Source organism: Chiloscyllium plagiosum, unplaced genomic scaffold, assembly GCF_037043375.1.
Source record: "Chiloscyllium plagiosum isolate Xiang-an unplaced genomic scaffold, Cpla_swu_hap1 HiC_scaffold_4, whole genome shotgun sequence".
NCBI classification, from domain to species: Eukaryota; Metazoa; Chordata; class Chondrichthyes; order Orectolobiformes; family Hemiscylliidae; genus Chiloscyllium; species Chiloscyllium plagiosum.
The window spans coordinates 148,225,120-148,249,554 of NW_028270142.1; the positions used below are offsets into that span (position 1 = coordinate 148,225,120).

A 24,435-nucleotide genomic window follows, 5' to 3' on the forward strand; every position below is an offset into this window, starting at 1 on the left:
ATTACTGAAGAAGTGCTGCACTGTTGGAGGATCATTGTTGAGCGAACACCACATTATCAGAGGGTCAGTGCTGAGGGTGCGCCGCACTGTCAAAGGGTCAATGCTGAGGGAGCGCCGCACTGTCGGAGGGTCAGTGCTGAGGGAGTGCTGCACTGTCGGAGTGTCAGTGCTGAGGGAGCGCCGCACTGTCAGAGCGTCAGTGCTGAGAAAGTGCCGCACTGTAGGAGGGTCAGTGCTGAGGGAGTGCGCAATGTCGGAGTGTCAGTGCTGAGGGAGCGCCACACTGTTTCAGGGTCAGAGCTGAGGGAATACCAGACTGATGGTCAGGCGGGGAGTGTGTGTATAATGTTGGTTGTGTGATTATTCAGTTGAGACATGAAACTGTAATCCACCTACTCTCCTCAGGTTGGGAAAGATGATTCCATGGCACTGTGTTGTAGAGTAAGTGTTCTACCCTGTGCCCTTATTAGAGTAGTGCTAGAAAAGCACAGCAGGACAGGCAGCATCCGAGGAGCAGGAAAATCGATGTTTTGGGCAAAAGCCCTTCATCAGGAATGATGACCCTGATGATGAAGTGCTCATGTATAAAGCACCTTGTAAAGTCCTGTGGCTGTCAAAGTTACAACCTAAATGCAAGGCTCTTGTTTTATCCGTTATGCTGCTACCTCTCTCTCTTTCTGTATGGGATGGGAATTCCTGTTTCCCTCAAACAAGGCATTTGCATTAACTGATGCAGGCACACTGGACTGAATGCCACCCTCCTGCAATTCTGAAACAATCCTGTAAACTGTAATGTACAGTTTCTGTCTGTCGGATTGTCTCAGCCTGAACTTTAAAGTTTCAGTTATCACCTCGACCTGTTGGAGTTATCATTAAACCCTCTGAGAGCAGACCTGTCCCCCTAATCTTATCTGCATTTGCTTTAACCCCCCCCCCCACACACACACACATAAAAACCCCTGGCACCACCACCCAAGCTCAGTGTCCATCAGAATTACCATGCAAGAAGCCATCACCCTGAAACATTATCTCTGTTTCTATCTGCACAGGTGCTGCCTGGTCTTCTGAACATTTCTAGCATTCTTCTGTTTTTATTTTGATGCTTATTCTTGCTTCCTTTGATGAATCACCTCTGTTCACTTTAATTACCTTGCCATTATATCTCTCTCAGTCCATTCATTGCTCCCTCATTTTGCAGTCTTCTCAGATTTTCTGACAAGTCTAACCAGTTTAACCTCCCTTTCCTTAACCCTTCGCTGATTGTAGCACACACACCACCTGCTCAGACTGGTTTTGCAGTTAGTTAAGAAAAAAGTGTAAGTGTGGAACCGTTCTCTGTTGACTTGGTGCAGTACAGATCAGACTTTACTCAGATTGTTCCTTGAAGCTAGTGCATATGTATTGAGTTTTGGATTGTTCTCAGAGATCTGTATTTTTTGGCTTCAGTATGCGTGTTATCTATCTTTCATGTATGTTTTATCATGGAGCCATCAGTACAAAGGTACAGTTTATCTCTGCTTTCATTGTGTGTGTGTGTGTGTGTGTGTGTGTGTGTGTGTGTGTGTGTGTGTGTGTGTGTGTGTGTGTGTGTGTGTGTGTGGACCGTAATGCGTAGGAATGTCTCTGGACCGACTATGGTGGATGTATATATCTCAGGGCTGCATGCAGCATGTGTACATTTCACCGGACCGAAGACAAGTAGCTGTTGTTTCTATCCTTGGCTGTTGGATTGTCCACTTTTTTTTTGCTCTTATGCCTCATGGTCAGAGCTGAAAATGTGTTGCTGGAAAAGCGCAGCAGGTCAGGCAGCATCCAGGGAACAGGAGAATCGACGTTTCGGGCATAAGCCCTTCTTCAGGAACCTCATGGTCATTCAGGGGAGGCGCTAGCCTAGTGGACTGTAATCCAGAGACCCAGATAATGTCCTGGCAGATGCTGGAATTTGAATTCAATTTTTTTTTTTAAATCTGGAATTAAGAGTCAAATGAAGGCCATGAACCCATCTGGGTCACTGATGCCCTTTAGGAAAGGAAACTGCCATCCTTACCTGGTCTGGCCAACATGTGACTCCAGACCCATAACAATGTAGTTAACTCTTAACTAGGCAATTAGGGATGGGCAATAGATGCTGCCTAGCCAGCAATCCCCTCATCCTGTGAATGAATAAAGAGAAAAGGTATCAAGTTCTACTGAGGTAACCAGACGAGGAAAGTCTTGCTGTTCCCAGTTTGATCGGTTGAGGGTTGCAACTTCTTTGAGGCTGTGTTTTAAATGGTAGTTTTAATCTGTGTAAGATTTTGTCTTTAAAAAGCAGTTTTTGCTTTAATTGGTCCCCTCACTGGTCTGAAGAAACATGTGACTCCAGATGGTATGTGTTCGTCTGAGCCCTCTCTTCAACACACAAACACACACACACTGCAGCATTTGTGAGAATCTAGGGTGAATAGTTCTCTCTCTTTCTCACTCTTCCCTTCCCCTCCAATCTCAAATGTTAGCTCGCTCAGTGATAAACATCTCACCTCCTGAGTGTGTGTTGTGTGTTCACACATCACTCCTGCCATTGGCCTGAGCTGACATTTTGGGACTGCACTGTTTGATGTTGCAACAGTGGTCATGGGTTATCTAAGATGGGCTGAATGACCTTCCCCATTCAGAGCCATTCTACTCTGTCTAGGACAGTCACCAGCATAGACTAGTTGGGCTGAATGACTTTGCAGGTCTTAACCGTAGACCGGTTGTAATTCTCGTTCTGGGATGCCTGCCCATTCTGTTGGGAGGTTTCTCACTAGACAGATCATGATCTTCACAGGTGGTTGGGAATCACAAATGTATCTCCTCTTCACAGGTCATCGGTTTGAGGATGTTCCTGGAGTTCGACGGCACTTGGTCAAAAGGAGCACAAAAGGCACAGTTGTCCATGTGGGAAAGGAGCATTCCGAAATCTACCCAAAGACCAAGCGAGCTGATCGGCAACCACATGAGGTACATTGTGTGCTTATAACTTTCTTTCTGAGTGGAGTCTTTGTGTGAAGGTGTTGACTTGTCCCTTGAGGTCCTGTGGTTGAGATGCACTTGTTGAAGGGGCGGATATCCCTGTGTGATTCTTATAGTGGGTGTAAGGCTGTGTTGGGGAAGGTCAGTGCTGTTGTGTCGAGTGCAGCTATCATCCAGACTCCACCCTGGGGACATTCAGACTCCACCCCTCTGTGGCTTTCACTGGGGATTGGCTGCAAGCTAGCAGGGGTGAGGCCCCTGCTGAGCTTCCCTTCCCTAAACCAAGTGCCTGTGTGCTAGTGATCAGTTAACGCAGCACAGACCAGAGATCAGAGCTACAGATCTGCTGCTCACTGATCACCTTCCCCTCCCGAGCTCTCACACCCCTCTGGAGGCTAGGAGCAGCTTCATGACAGGAGAAGAACAAGAGGCAATGGCTGCATACCTTGTGAGTTAATTTGTCAGAAGTGAGCTCAGTGTGATCTGAGATCCACTTCTTTACATTGTGAAGTGGATTCTGACCAATAGATGTGCCTGCGGACAATGTTTTGTAATTACAGATGCTAATTTTCAGATCGCTGCTTGGCCCCTGTAACCAGTGAGCGAGCACTTAAAGCTGTACAGGCAGGCTCAGCCTAAAACAGGTTGATTATCTATCACCATCGCAGCCAGCAACGTACTGTGATGTCTGTCATAGCCACTGATGTTCACGGTGGGACAGGACTGGTAAATGATAGACCCAAATCAGAGTGGCGACTTTGCCATCATGTGGGAAAAATAATCAGGCTATCGTTCTGGGGAATAGACTGTGCACTTTAGGTGAGAGCTTGGGATCAAAAGTTTGGAAACAAGTTTGTCTTTCAGGTCCTGAAAATATTGTATCAGATTGTGGCATTGTTTCATTAATGGGAAATGCTGAGCTCCATCACTGGGTATCTGGCAGGTGGTGTTGACTTGTGTCTGGATTTTTGATGGTGACATTGTTGAGTTGAATCTTTTGGTTCACGATGAGGTATTTTTCCATTCCTTGGTGGAATGTGAGTGTTGCTGGCTGATCCAGCATTTATTGCCTGCCCTTAATTACTCTGGAGAAGGTGATGATAAACTGCCCTCTAGAGCCACTGCAGTTCTTGAAATGTGGGGGGGGACACACAATGCCCTTAGGGAGTCAATTCCAAGTTTACCCAACAGCTGAAGGAACGGTAATATGTTTGTAAGTCAGGATGGAGGAGGAAAACTTACAGGGGCTTGTTGTTCCTCTACACCTGCTGCCCTTGTCCTGGTAGATGAGAACAGTCGTGGGTTTGGAAGGTGCTGCTAGAGGAGCCTTGATGAGTTATTGAATGCACCTTATGGATGGTAGAAAAATCACTTCTCACCTACCTATTCAGACATGTTATGACACTTCTGTGCTCATCACATCCTGAGGTGGGACTTGACTGATGCAGAGGTAGGGAAACTATAACCATGCCCCAAGACCCTTGTGTAGCTGGTATACACTGCTCTGTGAGCAGTGGAGAGAGTGAATGTAGACGGTGTTGGATGTGGTACCAATCAAGCGGGCTGCTTTTCCTTGGGTGGTGTCAAACTTCTTGAGGGTTGTTGGGGCTGCACTCATTCAGGCAAATGGGGAGTATTCCATCACATTCCTAATTTGTGCTTTATAGATGGTGGACAGGCTTTGGGAAATCATGGGATTTTGCTACTCGTTGTGATATTCCCAGCGCCTGACCCATTCTTGTAGCCACTGTGTTTATCTGGCAAATCCAGTTCAGTTTCTGGTCAATGGTAACCCCCAGGATGTTGATATTGGGCAGGTTAACAATAGGGACATAGGGCTTGGAGACAGGATGAGACCATCCAACCTCTTGAGCCTGCTCCAACATTCTGTAAGGTCATGGCTTGTTTGGTTCTGGTCTTGGCTCTATTTTTTGTTTCTGCCTCTTTGAGTGCTGGGGGAGTAGCTTGAGCTCTCTCTTATGAAGTTTGGTCATTGCCTGGCATTTGAGCTATGCAAATGTAACTTGCCACTTATCAGCCCAATTGTATGTGAGCCTGGATTGCTTCAGTATCTGAGGAGATAAGAATGGTGCTGAGTATTGTGAAGTAATCAGTGAACAACCCTACTTCAGACCTTATGGTAGAGGGAAGGTTATTGATGAAGCAGCTGAAAGTGGTTGGGTCTAGGACAGTCCCCTGAAGAACTTATCCAGAGGTATCCTGGAGCTGAGATGACAGTCCTCCAACAACCACAACTATTTTCCTTGTTGAGAGGGTCCTGGCTTTGGGCTGTACCTTTTGAGGTTAACTGCTGGTAGTTATCATCTGATGTTTTCTCATTGTGCTTCTGCTAAGGTGTTTGTTGAACTGAATGAGTTGACAATGGATAAGAATCATGAAATGCAGTGGAAGGAGACGGCTAGGTGGATCAAATTTGAGGAGGACGTGGAGGAGGAAACGGATCGGTGGGGAAAGCCCCATGTCGCCTCGCTCAGCTTCCGCAGTTTGCTGGAGCTCAGGAAGACCCTGGCACATGGTAAATGCTTTTTTATATCGATAAGTGGTGTTATACACAACTGAACTTTGTTTTTTCTCCATCACCAAAAAACAGTGACTTATTTTTCATCTATTAACCACTTCCAGTAAATCACCTGTGTTTCCAATTTACTAATTCATGTGCAAAGCCTGTTACTAGGACAATGCAAAGCATTGAAGGTGAGGGGCAGGTAAGGAGATTGGGAGGAGGCCATTTGATAAATGTTCATTGTCAATTCAAATAAAGTTTGTATGCAGTTGATCAGGATCTGAAGTACTTATGGCATCGTGAGAAAATGAATACTAATAGTAATGGGCTCGAGTATTTATGGCATGGGTTTGAGTTTTTATGGCATCAGTACTATTGAAGCATCTCCTGCCCTAATGTGCAGTTCCATCGCTCAAACATTATTAATTTGAACTGTTCAGACAGGTGAAAAAATTACTTCAGTTAAAATCCTTTGTTAATACAATGGAGTGTCTTCAATGGGCAGTTATCAGTGAACCACATTGCTGTCGGTCTGGAGTCATGTGTAACGTGGCAAGCTTCCTTCACTATTAATGAACCAGATGGGTATTTGTGGCTGTCCACCAGTGATTCTGTAACGGTGACCATGACAACTATCTCAGAGTTGTGACAGCACAGAAGGAGGCATTCAGTCCATCATGTCTATGCTGGCCCTCCAAATGAGCAATTCACCTTGAACAATTCTCCTGTCTCCTGCATGTAACCCTGCACATTGTTCCTTTTCAGTTGACCCTATTTGGAATGCTTCAATTGAATCTGCCTCCACCATGTCCTCAGGCAGCACAATCATGACCCTAACCAATCACTGCATGGAAAAGCATTTTCCCACATCTTTTTTGCTCCTTTTCCAGTTGTTTAAGTTGGTGCCCTCTTATTCTTGATCTTCCTCGATCTACTCTGTGCAGACCCCTCATGATTTTGAATATCTCTATCTTCTCCAAGGAAGATAGTCCAAGCTTCGCCAATCTACCTTCATAACTGAAGTTCCTCATCTCTGAAACCATTTGGTAAATCTCTTGTGCTCTCTCTATAATGCCTTCATATCCTGTCACCAAGATCTGTGTACAACACTCTGGCTGAAACCAAACTCAACATCACCCCCCTTGCTCCTGAAATCAATGCCCTTCTGAATAAAGTCAAGGAGGCTGTGTGCTTTATTAACTGATCTCTCAACTTGTCCTGCCATATTCAATGTTCTGTGCACATATAAACCCACAGATCCATCTGCTCCTGCACTTCATTTATATTGTCTATCCATCATCTTCACACCAAAATATATCACCTCTCTTTCCTGCATTGAAGTTCAACCGCCAATTTCCTGTCAACCAGCCAATTTTGTAGCCATGTTGCTGCTATCCATCTTATTCCATGATAATTTGGTACTGATACTAGTTTCAATTCCTGATCAATTTATTTATTTATTCATTCATTCATTTATTTATTGAGCTTATTCAATATGGTATGGTTGGTGTTGTGTGAGAGTTCGTTCTTCAGAACAGGATGGTATTGTAGCTCTTGTCATTGCGTACTTACAAACTCTCCTGCCAGCTAGTATCATCGGGCCATGTTTGGAGCCAGAATATTGGCTGATGTTTTATTTACATTCTTTCTCTGTTGTGGGCATAGCTGACAAGGTCAGTATATTTCACTGAAGTCAAACTGTCCTTGAGAAGCTGAAGGTGAGCCACCAACACCTTGAGTACAACAGCAAAAATGAACATATGAATTAGGACTAGGAGTAGGCCATTCAGCTCCTTGATTCTTCTCTACAATTCAGTAAGGTCATGACTGATCTGATTGTGGGCTCAACTCCATTTTCCTGTCTACCCCATACACTTAGATTGTTGACTAACAAGGGAATCATCTACTTCTGACTCAAAAATCTTCAATGATCTAGCCTGCACCACTCTCTGGGGATGTGTCCCCTGGTGTGACTGATGAGGCCATTTCAGAGGGTAGTGAAGAGTCAACCACATTGACGTGAGTCTGGAGTGATGTGTAGGCCAGATTAGATAAAGAAGGCAGATTGAATCCCTGAAGGACATTAGAGAGCTAGATGGGTTTTTATAACAATCTGGTAGTTTCATGGTCATCATCAACGAGAGTATGACTAGGTGTTCATTCTAAATATGTTTGGTTAACTGAATTGAAACCACCACCATGCACCCCCCCAAAAAAAAAAGCTATAGACACATCCAGTAATAATCCATTAAAACATAACCACGATGCTGCCTCTCTCAGGAACGTTCATTCTATCATTGGTCCTGATCATGGAGCTCAACACATTCCAAGAATCAAAATGATGACTCCTTAACTTGTGTGCCTCAGTACCATGCTGGGCTTAGTTAAAATTAACTGCTGGGGAAGCTTGAACTATGACGGTGTGTATATCTAACCTTCTCTTGTCCTCTCTCAGGCACAGTTCTATTAGACTTGGACCAGAAGAGCTTACCAGGAATTGCACATCAAGTGGTCGAACAGATGATCATCTCTGATCAGATTAAGGCCGAGGACCGAGCCAATGTGCTGAGAGCTCTGCTTCTCAAACACAGGTAGCATGACTGAGGAAGGTGCTTACATGAATGTTAGTCCACCACAGACACTAAGTCAAATTCCTTTCAATGTGTGGTGCAGAAAACTTTGACTTATCAGGCACCTTATGATCCAGCACTCTCGATAAACCAGCAAAAAATTCAATACCTGAAGTACTAAAACTTTACTGTATTTTTGCAATCTTCAGGTAGTCAATTGAAGGTGAAAGTGAGAAGGCTGTCTGCTGCTAAGTTTTATTTAAAGCAAAGTTTCATTATTATTCCAGTGTTTTAAAGTATAACACTGTGTGTACCTCCACATGACTTTTCAGTTACATTGATTATGTGGGCCTCTTGACACTGCTAGTCCTAGAGGTGCTGGTTAATAAAACATTTGATGTACATTGACCTCTTCTTTCATGCAAATAGTAACAGTATTAGTCAGCATTTTGGCTTTTTTTAAAATTGGAACTATCATAATAATCAGTTTAAGGGCTAACACTGTTTCTGATTAGCTTGTTTCCTAACGTAACTAAAAAGGAATTGATTTGTAACCACCTCAATGTCAATCTTCCCCAGCACTCTTGTTCTCTCACAGTCTGTCACCATGTGTCCTTACCTTATCTCTAACTTCTACAACTCTCACCGCACTTGCTTACTGTAACTTCCTCCATTCATCATTCTTACTCCACTGTAAGTACATACAAATTACTCCCTATCTCGCTAACTTCCCCCACTCCCTATACCCCTTCCCATCTCTGTAACCTCCTCTAGCCCCTACATCTCTCCCTACCTCTGTAATCTCCCCCAGACCCTACAACTCTCCCTAACTCTGTAATCTCCCCCAGACCCTACAACTCTCCTTAACTCTGTAATCTCCCCCAGACCCTACAACTATCCCTAATTTTGTAATCTCTCCCAGACCCTACATCTCTCCCTACCTCTGTAATCTCCCCCAGACCCTACAACTCTCCCTAACTCTGTAATCTCCCCCAGACCCTACAACTCTCCTTAACTCTGTAATCTCCCCCAGACCCTACAACTATCCCTAATTTTGTAATCTCTCCCAGACCCTACATCTCTCCCTACCTCTGTAATCTCCCCCAGACCCTACAACTCTCCCTAACTCTGTAATCTCCCCCAGACCCTACAACTCTCCTTAACTCTGTAATCTCCCCCAGACCCTACAACTATCCCTAATTTTGTAATCTCTCCCAGACCCTACATCTCTCCCTACCTCTGTAATCTCCCCCAGACCCTACAACTCTCCCTAACTCTGTAATCTCCCCCAGACCCTACAACTCTCCTTAACTCTGTAATCTCCCCCAGACCCTACAACTATCCCTAATTTTGTAATCTCTCCCAGACCCTACATCTCTCCCTACCTCTGTAATCTCCCCCCAGACCCTACAACTCTCCCTAACTCTGTATCCTCCTCCAGCCTGTACACCTCTCCCTATCTTTGTACCTTCTTAAGCCCTTCACCTCCCTTTATCTTTTGAACTGTTTTCACGATTCTAATGGAGGTGTAATATAGGTATACTTTAAAACCTTAGAATTGACCAGGCATTTGGTCACCGCCTTAAAAATCATTCATAGCTTAATTTCTTTTAAAAAATCTTTCATGGGATGTGGGCATTAGCTTGGCCAGCATTCACTGCCGGTTGGTCATTGCCCAGAGGGCAATTGGGAGTCAACCACATTGTTGTGGGTCTGGAGTCACATGTAGGTCTGACTGGGTATGGTCAAATTTCCTTCCCTGAAGGACATTTGTGAAGCAGTTGGATCTTTTATGACAATTTATTTACATGGTCACCAATTGACCGGCTTTTTATTCTTGATTTGAATTTATATAAATTTCACTATCTGCCATGGTGGGATTTGAACCAGTATTCCCAGAACATTGCCCTGGCGTTTTCAATTACTAGTAACCTCAGTGTCGTTACCACCTTACCACCAATCCCATTGGCCCGCTGTATGATGTCAGTCTTTAATAAAGACTGTTGTGAAATATCTCACGATGTATCCCGCTCTTAACATTTGCCCCATGAATTGGGCCAAATGGCTTGTTTCTCTGCAGTAAAGTTATTTTTAAGAAGTACAAGATGTTGTTGAGCTGAGAGTTGGGTGTCTTTCTGATTATGACCGTGTGTGCAATGTGGAATGAATCAATGTCAGAGAAATCTGGTGGTGATGGTGTTCTGCTGTCAAACATCGGAGAGGTGACAAACAGCAGAATATTCTCTCCAAAAGGCCAGGAATGTGGAGAGGCAGGTATGAGAATGACGGTATCAGAATGAAAAGACAAATGCTCCTCTTTGTTGATTTTAAAGCCACCCCAATAAGGACAAGGACTTCACGTTTTCACGCAACATCTCAACATCAAGTCTGGGCTCGCTCATGTCCCACCATCACAGCCAGAACCACATCGCTCAGTCTGCTGATCCCTCAGTCACCCAGCCACTGATGGACGAGAATCCTGACAACGAGACCAAAGTGACAGTGGACAGTGGTGAGGTCAGTTGGACTTGAGGTTTGTTCACTGTGTTTTGGTGAAAGATCTTGTACATATTAAAGCTTGTCGTCATCAAGAGCATACAGACCTCACAGGAGCTCTGGTGTAACCCAGGATACCATCTGATGCTGCAGCAAACACAGTTTCAGTTCTGGACGGAGTTCATCTCGTCTGGAGGTTGATGTAAGGCTACACTCATCATGTCCAAAGAAAGAGAGTAAATTGAGGGTGTTGCCAGAAATTGAGAAATTTAGATGTTACAAAAGACTGGGTAGAATGGGGTTATTTTCTTTGGAACATAAACAGGAGCAGGAGTAGTCCATTCTTCCCCTCAAGCCCACCCTGTTATTTGATAAGATAACAGCTGAGGTGCCCCAGACCTCAACTTCTGTTTAATGCGAGCTCTCCATCGCCCTCAACCCCTTGATATTTCAAAATCCACCTCCTCTCTAAATACTTTCAGTGACCTATTCTCCACACCTGTCTGGGGTCGAGAATTCCAGATATTCACTATTTTCTGGGAAAAGACAATCTGTAACTGTGTCTCTTATTCAAAGGTGGAATAATCTTCTCAACATCTACCCTCAGAATCTACTATCTTTCAATAAGATCACCCCTCATTCTTCTAAACTTAAATTAATAAAGGCCTAATTTGTTTAACTATTCTTGATAATCAACCCTTTCATCCCAGGAACAGCCTCCAATGCCAATGTATCCTGTCTTAAATATGGGGATCAAAGCTGTGTACAATGTGGCCTCGTTACCACCCTGTGCAATTGTAACAAGTCTTCCCTGTTTTTAGACTCCAATCCCCAAGTGATAAAGGCCAAAGTTCCATTTGTCATCTTAATTATTTTCTGTAGTTGCCTGATAACATTTTGTTTCACCCAGATCTGTCTTTTTTTGGAGTTGTTCTCCATTTAAGTGATAGTCTGCCTTTGATTCTTTGTACCAATGGGCACACCCTCACATTTTCCCACATTAAACTCCATCTGCCAACTTTTTGCCCACTCAGTCTATCTATCAGAATGAGAGACACAGTTACAGAATGTCACAACATGCCTTCCTATCTGTTTAGGTATCATCAGCAGAAGTGGATGCATTAGACTCTGTCCCATCCTCCAAGTCATTGATGTAGATTGTAAATAATAGAGGTCTATCCCTAAGTGCCCAGAAGGCAGTTAAGAGTCAATCTAGTGAATAGTTGCTATGGATTTGGAGTCACACATAGGCCAGATTGGGCCGATCTCCTTCCTAATTGACATTGGTGTACCAGGTGGGTTTTTTGGAACGCTGCTCCTTCATTAGGTAGCTATGGAGCAGGATCATCAGAGACACAGAATTTATGGCAAAAAATCACAGTGTCATGCAACTGAAATGATATATTGTGATATATTGAACAAGCCATTTCATACTTACGCTCTCTCTCATACATATATATATATATACACACACACACACAAACACTCTCTCACCCACACACACACCCCTCTCACTGGCTTATACTCCACTCTCACACATGCACTTTATCAAGCTTGCACACACGCAAACACATACACTTTAATATGCAGTCACTCTCTCTCTCTCTCTCTCTCTGTCTCTCTCTCTCTCTCTCTCTGTCTCTCGTGCATGTGCAGACACACATGGGGTGAGTTTGCATTTGCAGATACATTCGATGTTGCTCAAAAAATGCACAATCTGCAGGCAGTCAATCCCTATAATATTTTGTAAATTTCACTTTGGAAATAGAACCAGTCTGACTCAAGATTTGGGATACAGACAGATTCTAACTTCACACCTTTAATACATTATTTGAGCTGAGAAGTCACCTTTTTTTAATAAAACCTTGTTATCTCAACAATGTGACTAAAAGAAGTTCCGGGATTTACATATTAATGAACTGAAACCTGCAACCCATTCTAAAAGATGAAAGATTTAACAATAATCTAATTCACATTAGCAGTAATAGTGCATCAGAGTATAAGGCTCTGTATCTAAATGCATGTTACATTTGAATCAAAAGAGATGAATGTTGGTGCAAGTAGAAGTGAATAGGTATGAGCTGGTAACCTATACAGAGGCAAGATTGCAAAATGACATGGATTGTGATCTGAATGTCCCAGGACATTTAGGAAGGAGAGGGTGAATGGTTTTGTTAATACAGACGAACCTCGATTATCCGAATGACTCAGGCAGGGAGTATCTTGTTCGGATAATCGAATGCCGGATAACACAGTTTAGCCAAGCATCAGGACCTTGTGTTCTTGCCGAATAATCCAAAATTCAAATAATTGAATGCCAGATAATCGAGATTCTTCTGTATGTGATAATATCAGGCCAATGGAGAGGGATGATCTAAGTTCTGGATTGCAGGGTGGAGAGGTGGATTGAGTAGACAGGATAAAGATAAAGGCAGTAAGTTGCATGTGGAGGTGGTGCACATGCCATTTAACGGGAACCTTTCATTAAGGAAGAAATAATGGAAGGTGTCTGAAAGGTATTGGGGGCAGGGGGGGTTATAATCTGTAAATGAACAATCAAAAAAATCAGACAGGCAAACTGGTCTAGATGAAATGTTCATCAGACTTTTCAGGATATTTTCTTAAGAATAGCAAATTGTGAAGCCAACCAGAGAACTGAGCTGTACTGACCTGGTAATCTGCCTAATAGGAATGATTATTGACCTCCGTAAGGACACTGAGGGAGTAACAATCATAATACAATTGAGGGAGAGAAGAGGGGGGTTCCAGGCTGGTATTTTAAACTTAAATCAGGGCAGTTATGAAGCAGAATGGGCTAAAGTAAACTGGCACATTATGGTTCAGGGAAGGCGATGGCTAGTGGTATTGTCGCTGGATTGTTAATCCAGAGACCCAGATAATGTTCTGGGGACCCGGGTTCAAATCCCGCCATGGCAGATGGTGGAATTTGAATTCACTTTAAAAAAAATTTGGAATTAAGAGTCTAATGATGACCATAAATCATTTGTCGATTACCTTGTTGTAAAAATCCACCTGGTTCACTAATGTCCTATAGGGAAGGAAACTGCCATCCTTTCCTGGCCTGACCAATATGTGACTCCAGACCCATAGCAATGTGGTTAACTCTCAACTGCCCTCTGGGCAATTAGGGATAGGTAATAAATGCTGGTGTTGACAGTGACACCCTCATCCTGTGAATGAATGAAAAAAACATGAGATAGACAGAAGGTAGACTTCAACAGGCAATACTTTATTGTGTATCCTCTCAGGTCGGTCATGCACTGTCCTAGCCTGTCCTAGTTCCCATGCTGGATCACCAGACCAACACACTCAAAGGGACCACACCACACAACTACATACATGACATAGTAAGATGTGCAGTAGCAGATATTGAAAGGGATATTTCAGAATGCTCAGAAATTCTAATGAAGAAAAGTCAAAGGTAGGGACCAATCATCTGTTGTGTATTGGGAATGTCAAAGGTAGTATCAAGTTGAAAGAAAAGTTATAATTCCGTAAAGATAGGTAGCAGGTCAGAAGATTGGGCAGAGTATGAAAAACAGAAGAGAAAAATGACAAAGATTAATAAGGAGGGATAGTTTAGAATACAAGAGAAAGCTAGCGAAAGATGCAAAGACAGATATGAAGAATTTCTACAGTTATTCAAAAAATGAAAGAATTAACTATTGAGTGTTGGTCCTATAGACAGTGAGGCTAGCAAACTAATAATGGAAACTAAAGAGATGGCAAATAAACTGAACAATTATTTTGCAGTGGTGTTCAATAAACGATAGAAATAACAGGAAAGTATGTTAGGTGATATTCTAGTAGGAAACAAACTGTGCGCTACAGTGAACAGGCCTGGGATCTCGATTGTTTCAAAGATTTTTTTCTGCTACTGAAGCAAGGAGGAAGGGAGATAAGAGGCTAGTTAGTTTGACATCAGTCATCACAAAAACGTTGAAAATTGAGATTAGGGGAGTCTGATAATCTGCTATGGTGCACTCCGTCTCTATCTCTCTCCCTCTTTATGCTGGTAACTTGTCAAGCCTCTGCCTTTAACCTGTTTCTCTACTTCTTACAGAAGGAATGTCCACTTTCTGCAGAGATGACGAGATCAAGGTCAAAGCACGAACTCAAACTGTTGGAGAAAATCCCGTACAATGCCGAGGCCACAGTTGTACTCGTTGGTAAGTAACAAATGTTCATATTTTCAATGCAGCCAGGTATCTGTGGGGCCAATTTGAAGGAGCATTAAGCTGCATCTAACCCCATGCTGTAGCTGTCCTGGGGTATTTGATAGGGACAGTGTAGTGTTAGGATCCCAGCTGCTGTTCTGACCGGATAAGTCAGATCCCAGATAGAAATCTGCTTGAAAGATCATATTCTGTTTCTGTTTCTGTTTTTATTTAACAAGGTGATCTTTCACTGAAATGCAACCACACAATACAGCAGAGTTTTGCAGATATTTCCATAATAGTTCACCAGCCCAAGGAAAGACCTCAGCTCCAGTACGGACATGGGAGCCAGGGCACCTTTGATTGTCCTCACTTTATCTTCCAACAGGTATAAGCTGGCCTTGTCAACTGTGGTAGACCTTGTAAAATGTTCTCTGTCATCTGTTGAAAAATGGCACAGGCTGATGATATGGCTGTCTCATATATCAGTACAAACCCTTCTGGGGTGTTAACTGTAGCGTACGTCCGGGAATCCCCATCTAACTACAATTGCAGGTACACCCCATAGCTGATGTCCAGCATCATGAAGGACAGCCCCCCTGTCAGCTTTGTGTATGAATCCTGTATACCAGACACTAGGTATTTATCCAGCTGCGAGAAGAGGTTTACTGTTTGTTTAAAATCCCCACAAAGGTGAACCGTCGGGTTTCACAATCACTACGACCGGTGCTGCCCATTCCCCAAACTGGGCTGGTTTGAGGATTCCTTCACTTTCCAACCTCCTGGTTTTTGTCTCCACTTTTGCCTGTAAGGCAAATGGCACTGGGTGGGCCGTGCAGAATCCTGGGAGTGCATCCTGGTCAATATGCAAGATGGTCTTGGCCTTTTGACAGTCCTTAGACATTCCTGATAAACGTCTGGGTATTTGAAGAGGACTCCACTCAAGCAGCAATTTTCTAATTGAGAAGTATTAAGCCAATCAAGGTGACTCTTTCTCACCCAGTTTCACTCCATTACATTTGGGCCAGAGCCTTTTACTAGAATCAGTGCGAACTGAACCAGCTGCTTCCCATAACAGACCGGACTGAAGTTGTCCTGTTACTCTGTAACGGTTCCCCATTATAGGTTCTCAGTCTAGCTAAGGTCTTATGCAAACTTAAGGTTTTAAGCAAACTTAAGGTTTGGAGTCCAGAGCAAATTTTATTAAAGACTGGCTCTGCAAACATCGATACAGTCACGCCAATATCTACCTCCATGAGAACCAGGTGACCATTTAACCAAATGTTTATTTTGATTGGTTCTGATTTGGATGTTGCTAGGCAATGTAACTGTTCCAAGCCAGATGTACATGGACTTTTCATGGTGTGCACTCTCCTGGATACCAGCCTATGAGTTCGCTTACTCTGGTCTAATAGGTCCCTTTTGCAGTCTTGAGTCCGCATACCAGCAGTATCTACAATCGCTTGTCCGCATGGATCCTGAAGAAAATTTTAACCCTTTGTCTGAGGCTTGGCTTTGGTTTGGGGTTTTACTGTGGGCTGACCTAGACCACCTCTGTTCAGGATATGTCCTGAGTGAGGCTATGTAATTGCCTTCACTCAAGTGGTGTTCCCCAAGCTCAGTTGGACTGGTGATGGTATCCACTTCTGTCGGAATACTCTACAACTTATATAGTCCACTTGCTGAATTTTCCAATGATAAAGCCAGTTGTAGTGTCAGTTTAAAGTCCAGTTGGGCTTCAGCTTGTAGTTGCTTTTGCATGCTTATATCATTAATCTCACACTCCAAACAATCTGTCCGCATCTCATTAAGAGTTAAACCAGTCATCTGAACCTTGTCAACAATCCTAATATAGATTCCCCTGGTTCTTGAATTGCCAAGTAAAGACAACAGTATCTCAGAATTGGAGGAGGCTTGGGGTCACAATATTTCTTAACTAAATCTGTCAACTGTTGAAAGATTTTAGTATTTAGTGAATCAGGAAATGTCAGGCTCCTAATGACTGAAAAAGCTGTGGGTCCGCAAGCTGTCAGAATTACTCGTTGCATTTCTTCTGCCCCAATGTCATTTGCCCAGGGAAAATAACACATTCTTTCTACATACTGACCCCAGTCTTCAACAGCAGGATTGAACGAGTCAAGCTTCCCAACTAACAGCATGATGCCAGAATTGCTCTCCCAACTCACAGAGGACTGTTGCAAGCAAAATTCTTAAGGAGCGAATTTTTCTTCTCTTGTCGGAAATAACTCCTCAGAGGCAGGTTTCCTTTCACCGAGTGACCCTTTACATGTAGAGAGTCCTTGATACTAATCCAGCTCTCAGAGTGAACAGAACCTCTGACCCTCCTGTTTATCTGTCGACCAGGGCTCCCCAGTTGGACCAGATTTACAGCCCCAATCAGGGAACTCAGATTCTGTGAGGTCCACCTGGTTGACTTCATTACAATCACTACAGTCTTTTCCAAGTATATTCAAATCAAATAATTAATGGAATGGTGTGACTGATTAAGGACAGAAGAAGAAAACATTTTGTGGAGGCAAAGGGTTTGAGTGAGCTATTGACTGAGTCATGTAGATCAGTCTTCACTGAAGAAGCAGATGGAAATAGTACACAGTAAGGTGGTTCAGAGAAGATGGGACAGGATGAAAATAAATGAAAGGATTGTGTGAAATAGGATCACATAGGCCCAAGTTACCAAGCTCGAGGTAAATGATGTCAGAAAACTGGAGCAATGTAATTCTCACAGCCCGAGAACTGTGGGATGAGCTGTGCGCCTACCCAGCTGGGGGAGGGGAGGTAACAGCCTAGTGGTATTATTGCTCGGCTGTTAATCCCAAAGCTGAAAATGTGTTGCTGGAAAAGCGCAGCAGGTCTGGCAGCATCCAGGGAACAGGAGAATCGACGTTTCGGGCATAAGCCCTTCTTCAGGAATGAGGAAAGTTTGTCCAGCAGGCTAAGATAAAAGATAGGGAGGAGGGACTTGGGGGAGGGGCATCAGAAATGTGATAGGTGGAAAGAGGTCAAGGTGAGGGTGATAGGTCAGACTGGGATGGGGGCGGAGAGGTCAGGAAGAAGGTTGCAGGTTAGGAAGGTGGTGCTGAATTCGATGGATTTGACTGGGACAAGGTGGGGGGAGGGGAAATGAGGAAACTGGTGAAATCCGAGTTCATCCCTTGTGGTTGGAGGGTTCCTAGGTAGGAGATGAGGCGCTCTTCCTCCAACCATCGTGTTGTTATGGTCTGGCGATGGAGGAGTCCAAAGACCTGCATATCCTTGGTGGAGTGGGAGGGGGAGTTGAAGTGTTGAGCCACAGGGTGGTTGGGTTGGTTGGTCCGGGTGTCCCAGAGGTGTTCTCTGAAACGCTCCGCAAGTAGTCGGCCTGTCTCCCCAATATAGAGGAGGCCACATCGGGTGCAGAGGATGCAATAGATGATGTGTGTAGAGGTGCAGGTGAATCTGTGGCGGATATGGAAGTTTCCTTTAGGGCCTTGGAGGGAGGTGAGGGGGGAGGTGTGGGCGCAAGTCATGCACCTCCTGCGGTTACAGGGGAAGGTGCCGGGAGTGGCGGTTGGGTTGGTGGGGGGTGTGGATCTGACGAGGGAGTCACAGAGGGAGTGGTCTTTACGGAATGCTGATAGGGGAGGGGAGGGAAATATATCCTTGGTGGTGGGGTCCGTTTCCTGTTAATCCCAAAGACCTAGTTAAAGTTTTGGGGACCTGGATTTGAATCCTACCGTGGCAGATAGTGGAACTTAAATTCAACAAAAGTCTGGAACCAAGAGTCTAATGAAATGAGACCATTAATCCATTGTCAATTGTTGGACAAACCCATCTGGTTCACTAATGTCCTTACCTGATCTGGCCTACCTATGTCTGTAGGCCCACACCGAACTTACTTATGGCTGGGCAATAAATGCTGGTCTAGCCAGCAACGCCCTCGTACCATGAATTTTTTTTTAAAAACAGCTTGAGTATAGCTAGTACTCTGGCATCCTTCTGACAATGTGGAAAATTGCCCAGGTATGTCTTGAACATGCAATGTAATACCAGTCTGGTCTATTACCACCCCATCAGTCTACTCTCGATCATTTGTAAGGTGATGTGCACAGAGCAGCGCTTGCCAAGGAACAACCTGCTGACTGATGCCCAGTTCGTGTTCTGCCAGTTCCTGACCTCATTTCAGCCTTGGTCCAAGAATTGTGAGCATCTTTTGCAATATATGGGCTCCTGGAAGTGTTGGTCACAGACTAGGCCATCATTTACCAGCAGGGAATTCAAGTACAGAACAATCTCGACTATCCGAACGAGATGGGCAGGGAGTACTTCGTTTGCATAACGGATTGTTCAGATAACGGATAGCGTTTTTACGGGACCTTGAGATCTCATTCGGATAATCCAGAATTCGCATAATTGATGTTCGGATAATCAAGGATTTTTTTTAGATTAGATTAGATTCCCTACAGTATGGAAACAGGCCCTTCGGCCCAACAAGTCCACACCAATCCTCCGAAGAGTAACCTACCCAGACCCATTCCCCTACATTTACCCCTGACTAATGCACCTAATACTACGGGCAATTTAGCATGGCCAATTCACCTAACTTGCACGTCTTTAGAAACCAGAGCACCCGGAGGAAACCCATGCAGACACAGGGAGAATGTGCAAACTCCCCAGATAGTTGCCCGAGGTGGGAATTGAACCCAGGTCCCTGGTGCTGTGAGGCAGCAGTGCTAACCACTGAACCACCGTGCTGCCCATATTTCCTCAAGTTGAATGGCAGTCAGCATATACAAACAACTCCATACCACCGATTGTCCGATAGTTTAGCAGAAAGAGCGGGCCAAACTTTGAAGGCAGGCTTAAAGAAGCAGCCGAAAAATGTGTTGCTGGAAAAGCGCAGCAGGTCAGGCAGCATCAAAGGAGCAGGAGAATCGACATTTCTGGCATAAGCCCTACTTCAGGAATGCTCATTCAGGAATGCTTTCCAGCACACATTTTTCAGCTCTGATCTCCAGCATCTGCAGTCCTCACTTTCTCCTCCTTAAAGAAGCAGCCCACAGCTTCACTCGATACCAAACTGTCCCAGTTCATATTTGGTTATTGGACCCACGTGCACCTACAGGGATAGCTCCGGCGGAGTTTCTAATAGGGAGAAGATTCTGTACCAGGTTAAATCTGATCTTCCTGAACTTGGGGGTGCGGGTGAAACAACATCAGGAACACCTATGTCAGATACCAGACTCTGCTAAGTATGAGAGGCAGCTTACTTCAGGAGACAAGGTTTGGTGCCAAAACCACAGAAATGGCCCTGCATGGGTAAAGTCATGGTCAATGGTAGGTCAGATCCAGTGACGTATAAAATTTGGGTAGGTGAGGTGATCCTGAACAAACGTGGAGCATATGAAAGCTGCAAACTTGCAAAAGAGGCTGGAGTGAAACATACCCAGCCCCTCGGAACAGCCAGGAATGCCTCAATGCCTTTACTGCGTGTGGAAGAGAATGAATTTCTTCTGAGATTCTCTGGTTGCAAGCGGCTGGCTAAGGTCCGGTACACACCGCCTGTGTCTAAGACTGAGTCATGGAACTAGACCCAGTGCAAAAACGCCCCAGGAGAGGCTTCAAAAGAAAGAACAAGCCTACATCCCTGCACTCAGAGGGGAAGGGATGCAGAGATTGTATCAAGGTCAGCCAGGTGGACCTTATAGAATATGAGTTCGCTGAATGGGGCTATTAACCTGGTCCAATCAGGGAGCCCTGGCTGACAGATATAAACAAGAGTGTCAGACACCCTGCTCCCTCTGAGAGCTGGCTCTGAGGGAGTTGGATCAGTAACAAGGACTCTCCACGTGGAAATAAAGGGTAACTCAGTGACAGGAAACCGGCCTCTGGAGTTATTTCAAAGGCCGATGGGTTGTTTTTAGATTACTTGCTAATCTTTTATGCTTTTCTTTACTCGTATAGCACCTTTTATCATGTTCCTGGTGTTCTACTGAATTTCTGATGTTCCTCAGAAACCTTTTTCTGTTTAATGTTAATCTTTATTTTCTTTATCATCCAGGGTGCACTAGCTTTGAATCTCCCACCTTTCTTCCTCCTGAGAATATGTTTGGTTTGTACCGAGACTATCATCTTTACTCTGTATCTAACCCCATGCTGTACCTGTTTTGGAAGTATTTAATGGGGCAGTGTCGAGGAAGCTTAACCATGTAACTAACCTGTGTTGTACTTGATCTGGGTGTGTTTGGGGACAGTGTAGAGGAAGCTTTACACTGTGTTTAACCCAGTGCTGTAGCTGTCCAAGGAGAATTTGCTGGGAACAGTGTACAAGAGGTTTATTCTGTATCTACCCCCATGAAATAACTGTCCTGGGAGTGTTCAATAGGAACTCTGCAGAGTAGGGTGTGCTCTGAATCTAATTAATGTTTTGTATACTTTGAGACATTTTGATGTGACAATTCAGAGACAATTACTTTGTATTGAACAAGTTTCCCAATGTGCATTTTTATTCTCCATCTTTTGAGGCACATTGTGATGGTGAGATTGTTACCTTTTGTTTCCCTTCAGGCTGTGTTGAGTTCCTGAACCATCCGACCATGGCATACGTCCGCTTAAAGACGGCAGTAGAGCTGGAGTCAGTGCTGGAGGTTCCTGTCCCTGTCCGGTTCCTCTTCATCCTGTTGGGACCAAGCACAAGTAACATGGACTACCATGAGATTGGACGCTCTATCTCCACTCTGATGTCAGACAAGGTAATGGTGTGAATCCGTCCTGGAAAATGTACCTGATTGAGGCCTGAGGGCACTCACCTGCTTTGAGTCATGCCTGAAATGTAAACACTGCATGGAGCAGTTTGGCTGAGTGGCCTATTTCTGTCCTATATGCTTAGAGTCATAGAGATGTACAGCATGGAAGCAGACCCTTCGGTCCAACCCGTCCATGCTAACCAGATATCCCAACCCAATCTAGTCCCACCTGCCAGCACCCGGCCCATATCCCTCCAAACCCTTCCTATTCATATACTCTTCCAGGTGCCTTTTAAATGTTGCAATTGTACCAGCCTCATTCCATACATGCATTACCCTCTGCATGAAAATATTGCCCCTTAGGTCCCTTTTATATCTTTCACCTCTCACCCTAAACCTATGCCCTCTAGTTCTGGACTCCCCCAACCCAGGGAAAAGACTTTGTCTGTTTATCCTATCCATAATTTTGGAAAGTTCTATAAGGTCACCCCTCAGCCTCCGACGCTCCAGGGAAAACAGCATCAGCCTGTTCAGCCTCTCCCTGTAGCTCAAATCCTCCAACCCTGGCAACATCCTTGTAAATCTTTTCTGAACCCTTTCAAGTTTCACAACATCTTTCCAATAGGAAGGAGACCAGAACTGCACGCAGTATTCCAACAGTGGCCGAACCAATGTCCTGTACAGCCACAACATGACCTCCCAAGTCGGTACTCAATACTCTGACCAATAAAAGAAAGCATACCAAACCCCTCTTCACTACCCTATCTATCTGCGACTCCACTTTCAAGGAGCTGTGAACCTGCACTCAAAGGTCTCTTTGTTCAACAACACTCTCTAGGACCTTACCATTAAGTGTATAAGTCCTGCTAAGATTTGCTTTCCCAAAAGGCAGCACCTCGCATTTATCTGAATTAAACTCCATCTGCCACTTCTCAGCCCATTGGCCCATCTGATCAAGATCCCGTTGTAATCTGAGGTACCCTTCTTCGCTGTCCACTACACCTCCAATTTTGGTGTCATCTGCAAACTTACTAACTATATCTCTTATGTTCACATCCAAATCATTTATAAATATGACGAAAAGTAGAGGACCCAGCACCGATCCTTGTGGCACTCCACTGGTCACAGGCCTCCAGTCTGAAAAACAACCCTCCACCACTACCGTCTGTCTTCTACCTTTGAGCCAGTTCTGTATCCAATTGGCTAGTTCTCCTTGTATTCCATCAGATCTAACCTTGCTAACCCGTCTCCCATGGAGAACCTTGTTGAACACCTTACTGAAGCCCATATCGATCACGTCTGCCACTCTGCCCACATTAATCCTCTTTGTTACTTCCTCAAAAAACTCAATCAAGTTTGTGTGACATGATTTCCCACGCACAAAGCCATGTTGACTATCCCTAATCAGTCCTTGCCTTTGCAAATACATGTACATCCTGTCTGATAAATTTATACCACACGATGATCATTCCGAGTATAGAAGAACTCTTTATCAATTTGGCTTGGTATGATACTGGGAAACCTGGGTGAGAGAGCAGTCATACTGAGTGGAGTAGGTGCACATCGTGATGGTCCCCTTCCCTCAAAGACATGGTCTAATTCAGTTTTGACCAGAATCCTCCCACTTTGATGGTGTTCTTTTTAGACATTGAATATAATGTGACCTGCTGGAATTTGAATCCTCAACATTATGGCACTGGTACAACAACATTAAGAATAATAACCTGCCACTGGCATATATGACACCTTTCTACACAGTTCCAGCAGTTGCTGTTTAAGGAGACTCATTTACTGACATTAAAATGATGGGAGGATTTTGACCCTTGGCTTTCACATCACCATGCCATTGTGAATCTACTGTCTTATTATTGAGAAAGTTAACCAAATATAGGGGTTTCTACATATTCCACCTCACTCATTTGTTTGATAATAGGACTCAAATTCACAGGGTTATTGTTTCAAGTCCCACATGGTGTTACAGGTTTTACTTTTTACGTATTTTAAGTCCTTCTTTACATCTTCAAACTATTTACTGGGGGGAAAATGCCTACTTGTCACTCCAGGCATCTTGTAATCACTGCTGGAATAGCTTTTTGAAAAGTAGTATTGCTGCATTTAATAATTTGCCAGCCTTTGCCTTAAATAAAATGTTTGCTCATAGATAAAGTCCGTAATTTTGGCAATACATGGCTTGCAAAAGAAAAGCATCATTCAGTGACTGAAATCAGAGCTGCTCTTAAAGGTATCTCTCATATTAAATAATTACAGACTCTGAGACCTAATGCTGCATGTGCAAATGTAACGCAGAGTCTTAATGGCATAAAAGGAGGCCATTTGGTCTCTCAAAACTATGATGGCCCACTCTACAGTTAGTCAGTTAGTCCCATTCCTGTGCTATAATCCCATATTCTTGCAAGTTTGTTTCCCACCCAGTTGTCTTTTGAAATCATTCATTGTCTCTGGCTTCCTTGTCGACAGCTCATTCTGTATCATTGCCACCCACTGAGTAAGTTTCTTTCTCACCAGCACAGCCCTCGATTTCCCTTTGCTCCAAGGACAGTAACCCCAGTTTATCCAAATTACCCCATCGTTATAAAGTACTCAGCCATGACTTCAGAGTTTGCATGGGCAGGAGATATTCCCCTTGCGTAAGCACAGCTAACTTGCAATCCCTGAATTCTTAGTGCAGGGACCAAAAAACACTTGGCTTAATTGCCTCCGCTTCTTGGAGAGAAATAAGGTCAGGATTTACTAGCCCTTCGAAATCTGAAAGGACCAGTAAGTACTACCAATCCTAAACATGTACCAGATCAAAAGAAAATGGCTCACAGCTGGAAATGCATCATAAATCTGTCATGAGGAATACTAGCACAGTGGGAATGTTACTGAGATACAGGAGTTCAACTTCACATTATTGTACATGATTTCTT

The 24,435-nt window shown here is 44.0% G+C and overlaps 1 protein-coding gene across 11 annotated transcripts in view; it reads left to right on the plus strand.

Moving 5' to 3' along the window:
• LOC122548789 (anion exchange protein 2-like) overlaps positions 1-24,435 on the plus strand; it is a 229,234-nt gene that overhangs the window by 168,774 nt on the left and 36,025 nt on the right. For 8 of the 11 annotated variants that reach the window (XM_043687558.2, XM_087986776.1, XM_087986773.1 and 5 more), the window contains 7 exons: positions 2,846-2,982; positions 5,350-5,530; positions 7,974-8,109; positions 10,422-10,605; positions 14,669-14,774; positions 20,821-20,871; positions 21,327-21,511. In XM_043687558.2, the coding sequence (XP_043543493.1) occupies positions 2,846-2,982; positions 5,350-5,530; positions 7,974-8,109; positions 10,422-10,605; positions 14,669-14,774; positions 20,821-20,871; positions 21,327-21,511 (980 nt within the window). The remainder of the gene's footprint in view (positions 1-2,845; positions 2,983-5,349; positions 5,531-7,973; positions 8,110-10,421; positions 10,606-14,668; positions 14,775-20,820; positions 20,872-21,326; positions 21,512-24,435) is intronic. The other 3 variants (XM_087986778.1, XM_043687561.2, XM_087986779.1) reach the window with 3 other exon arrangements.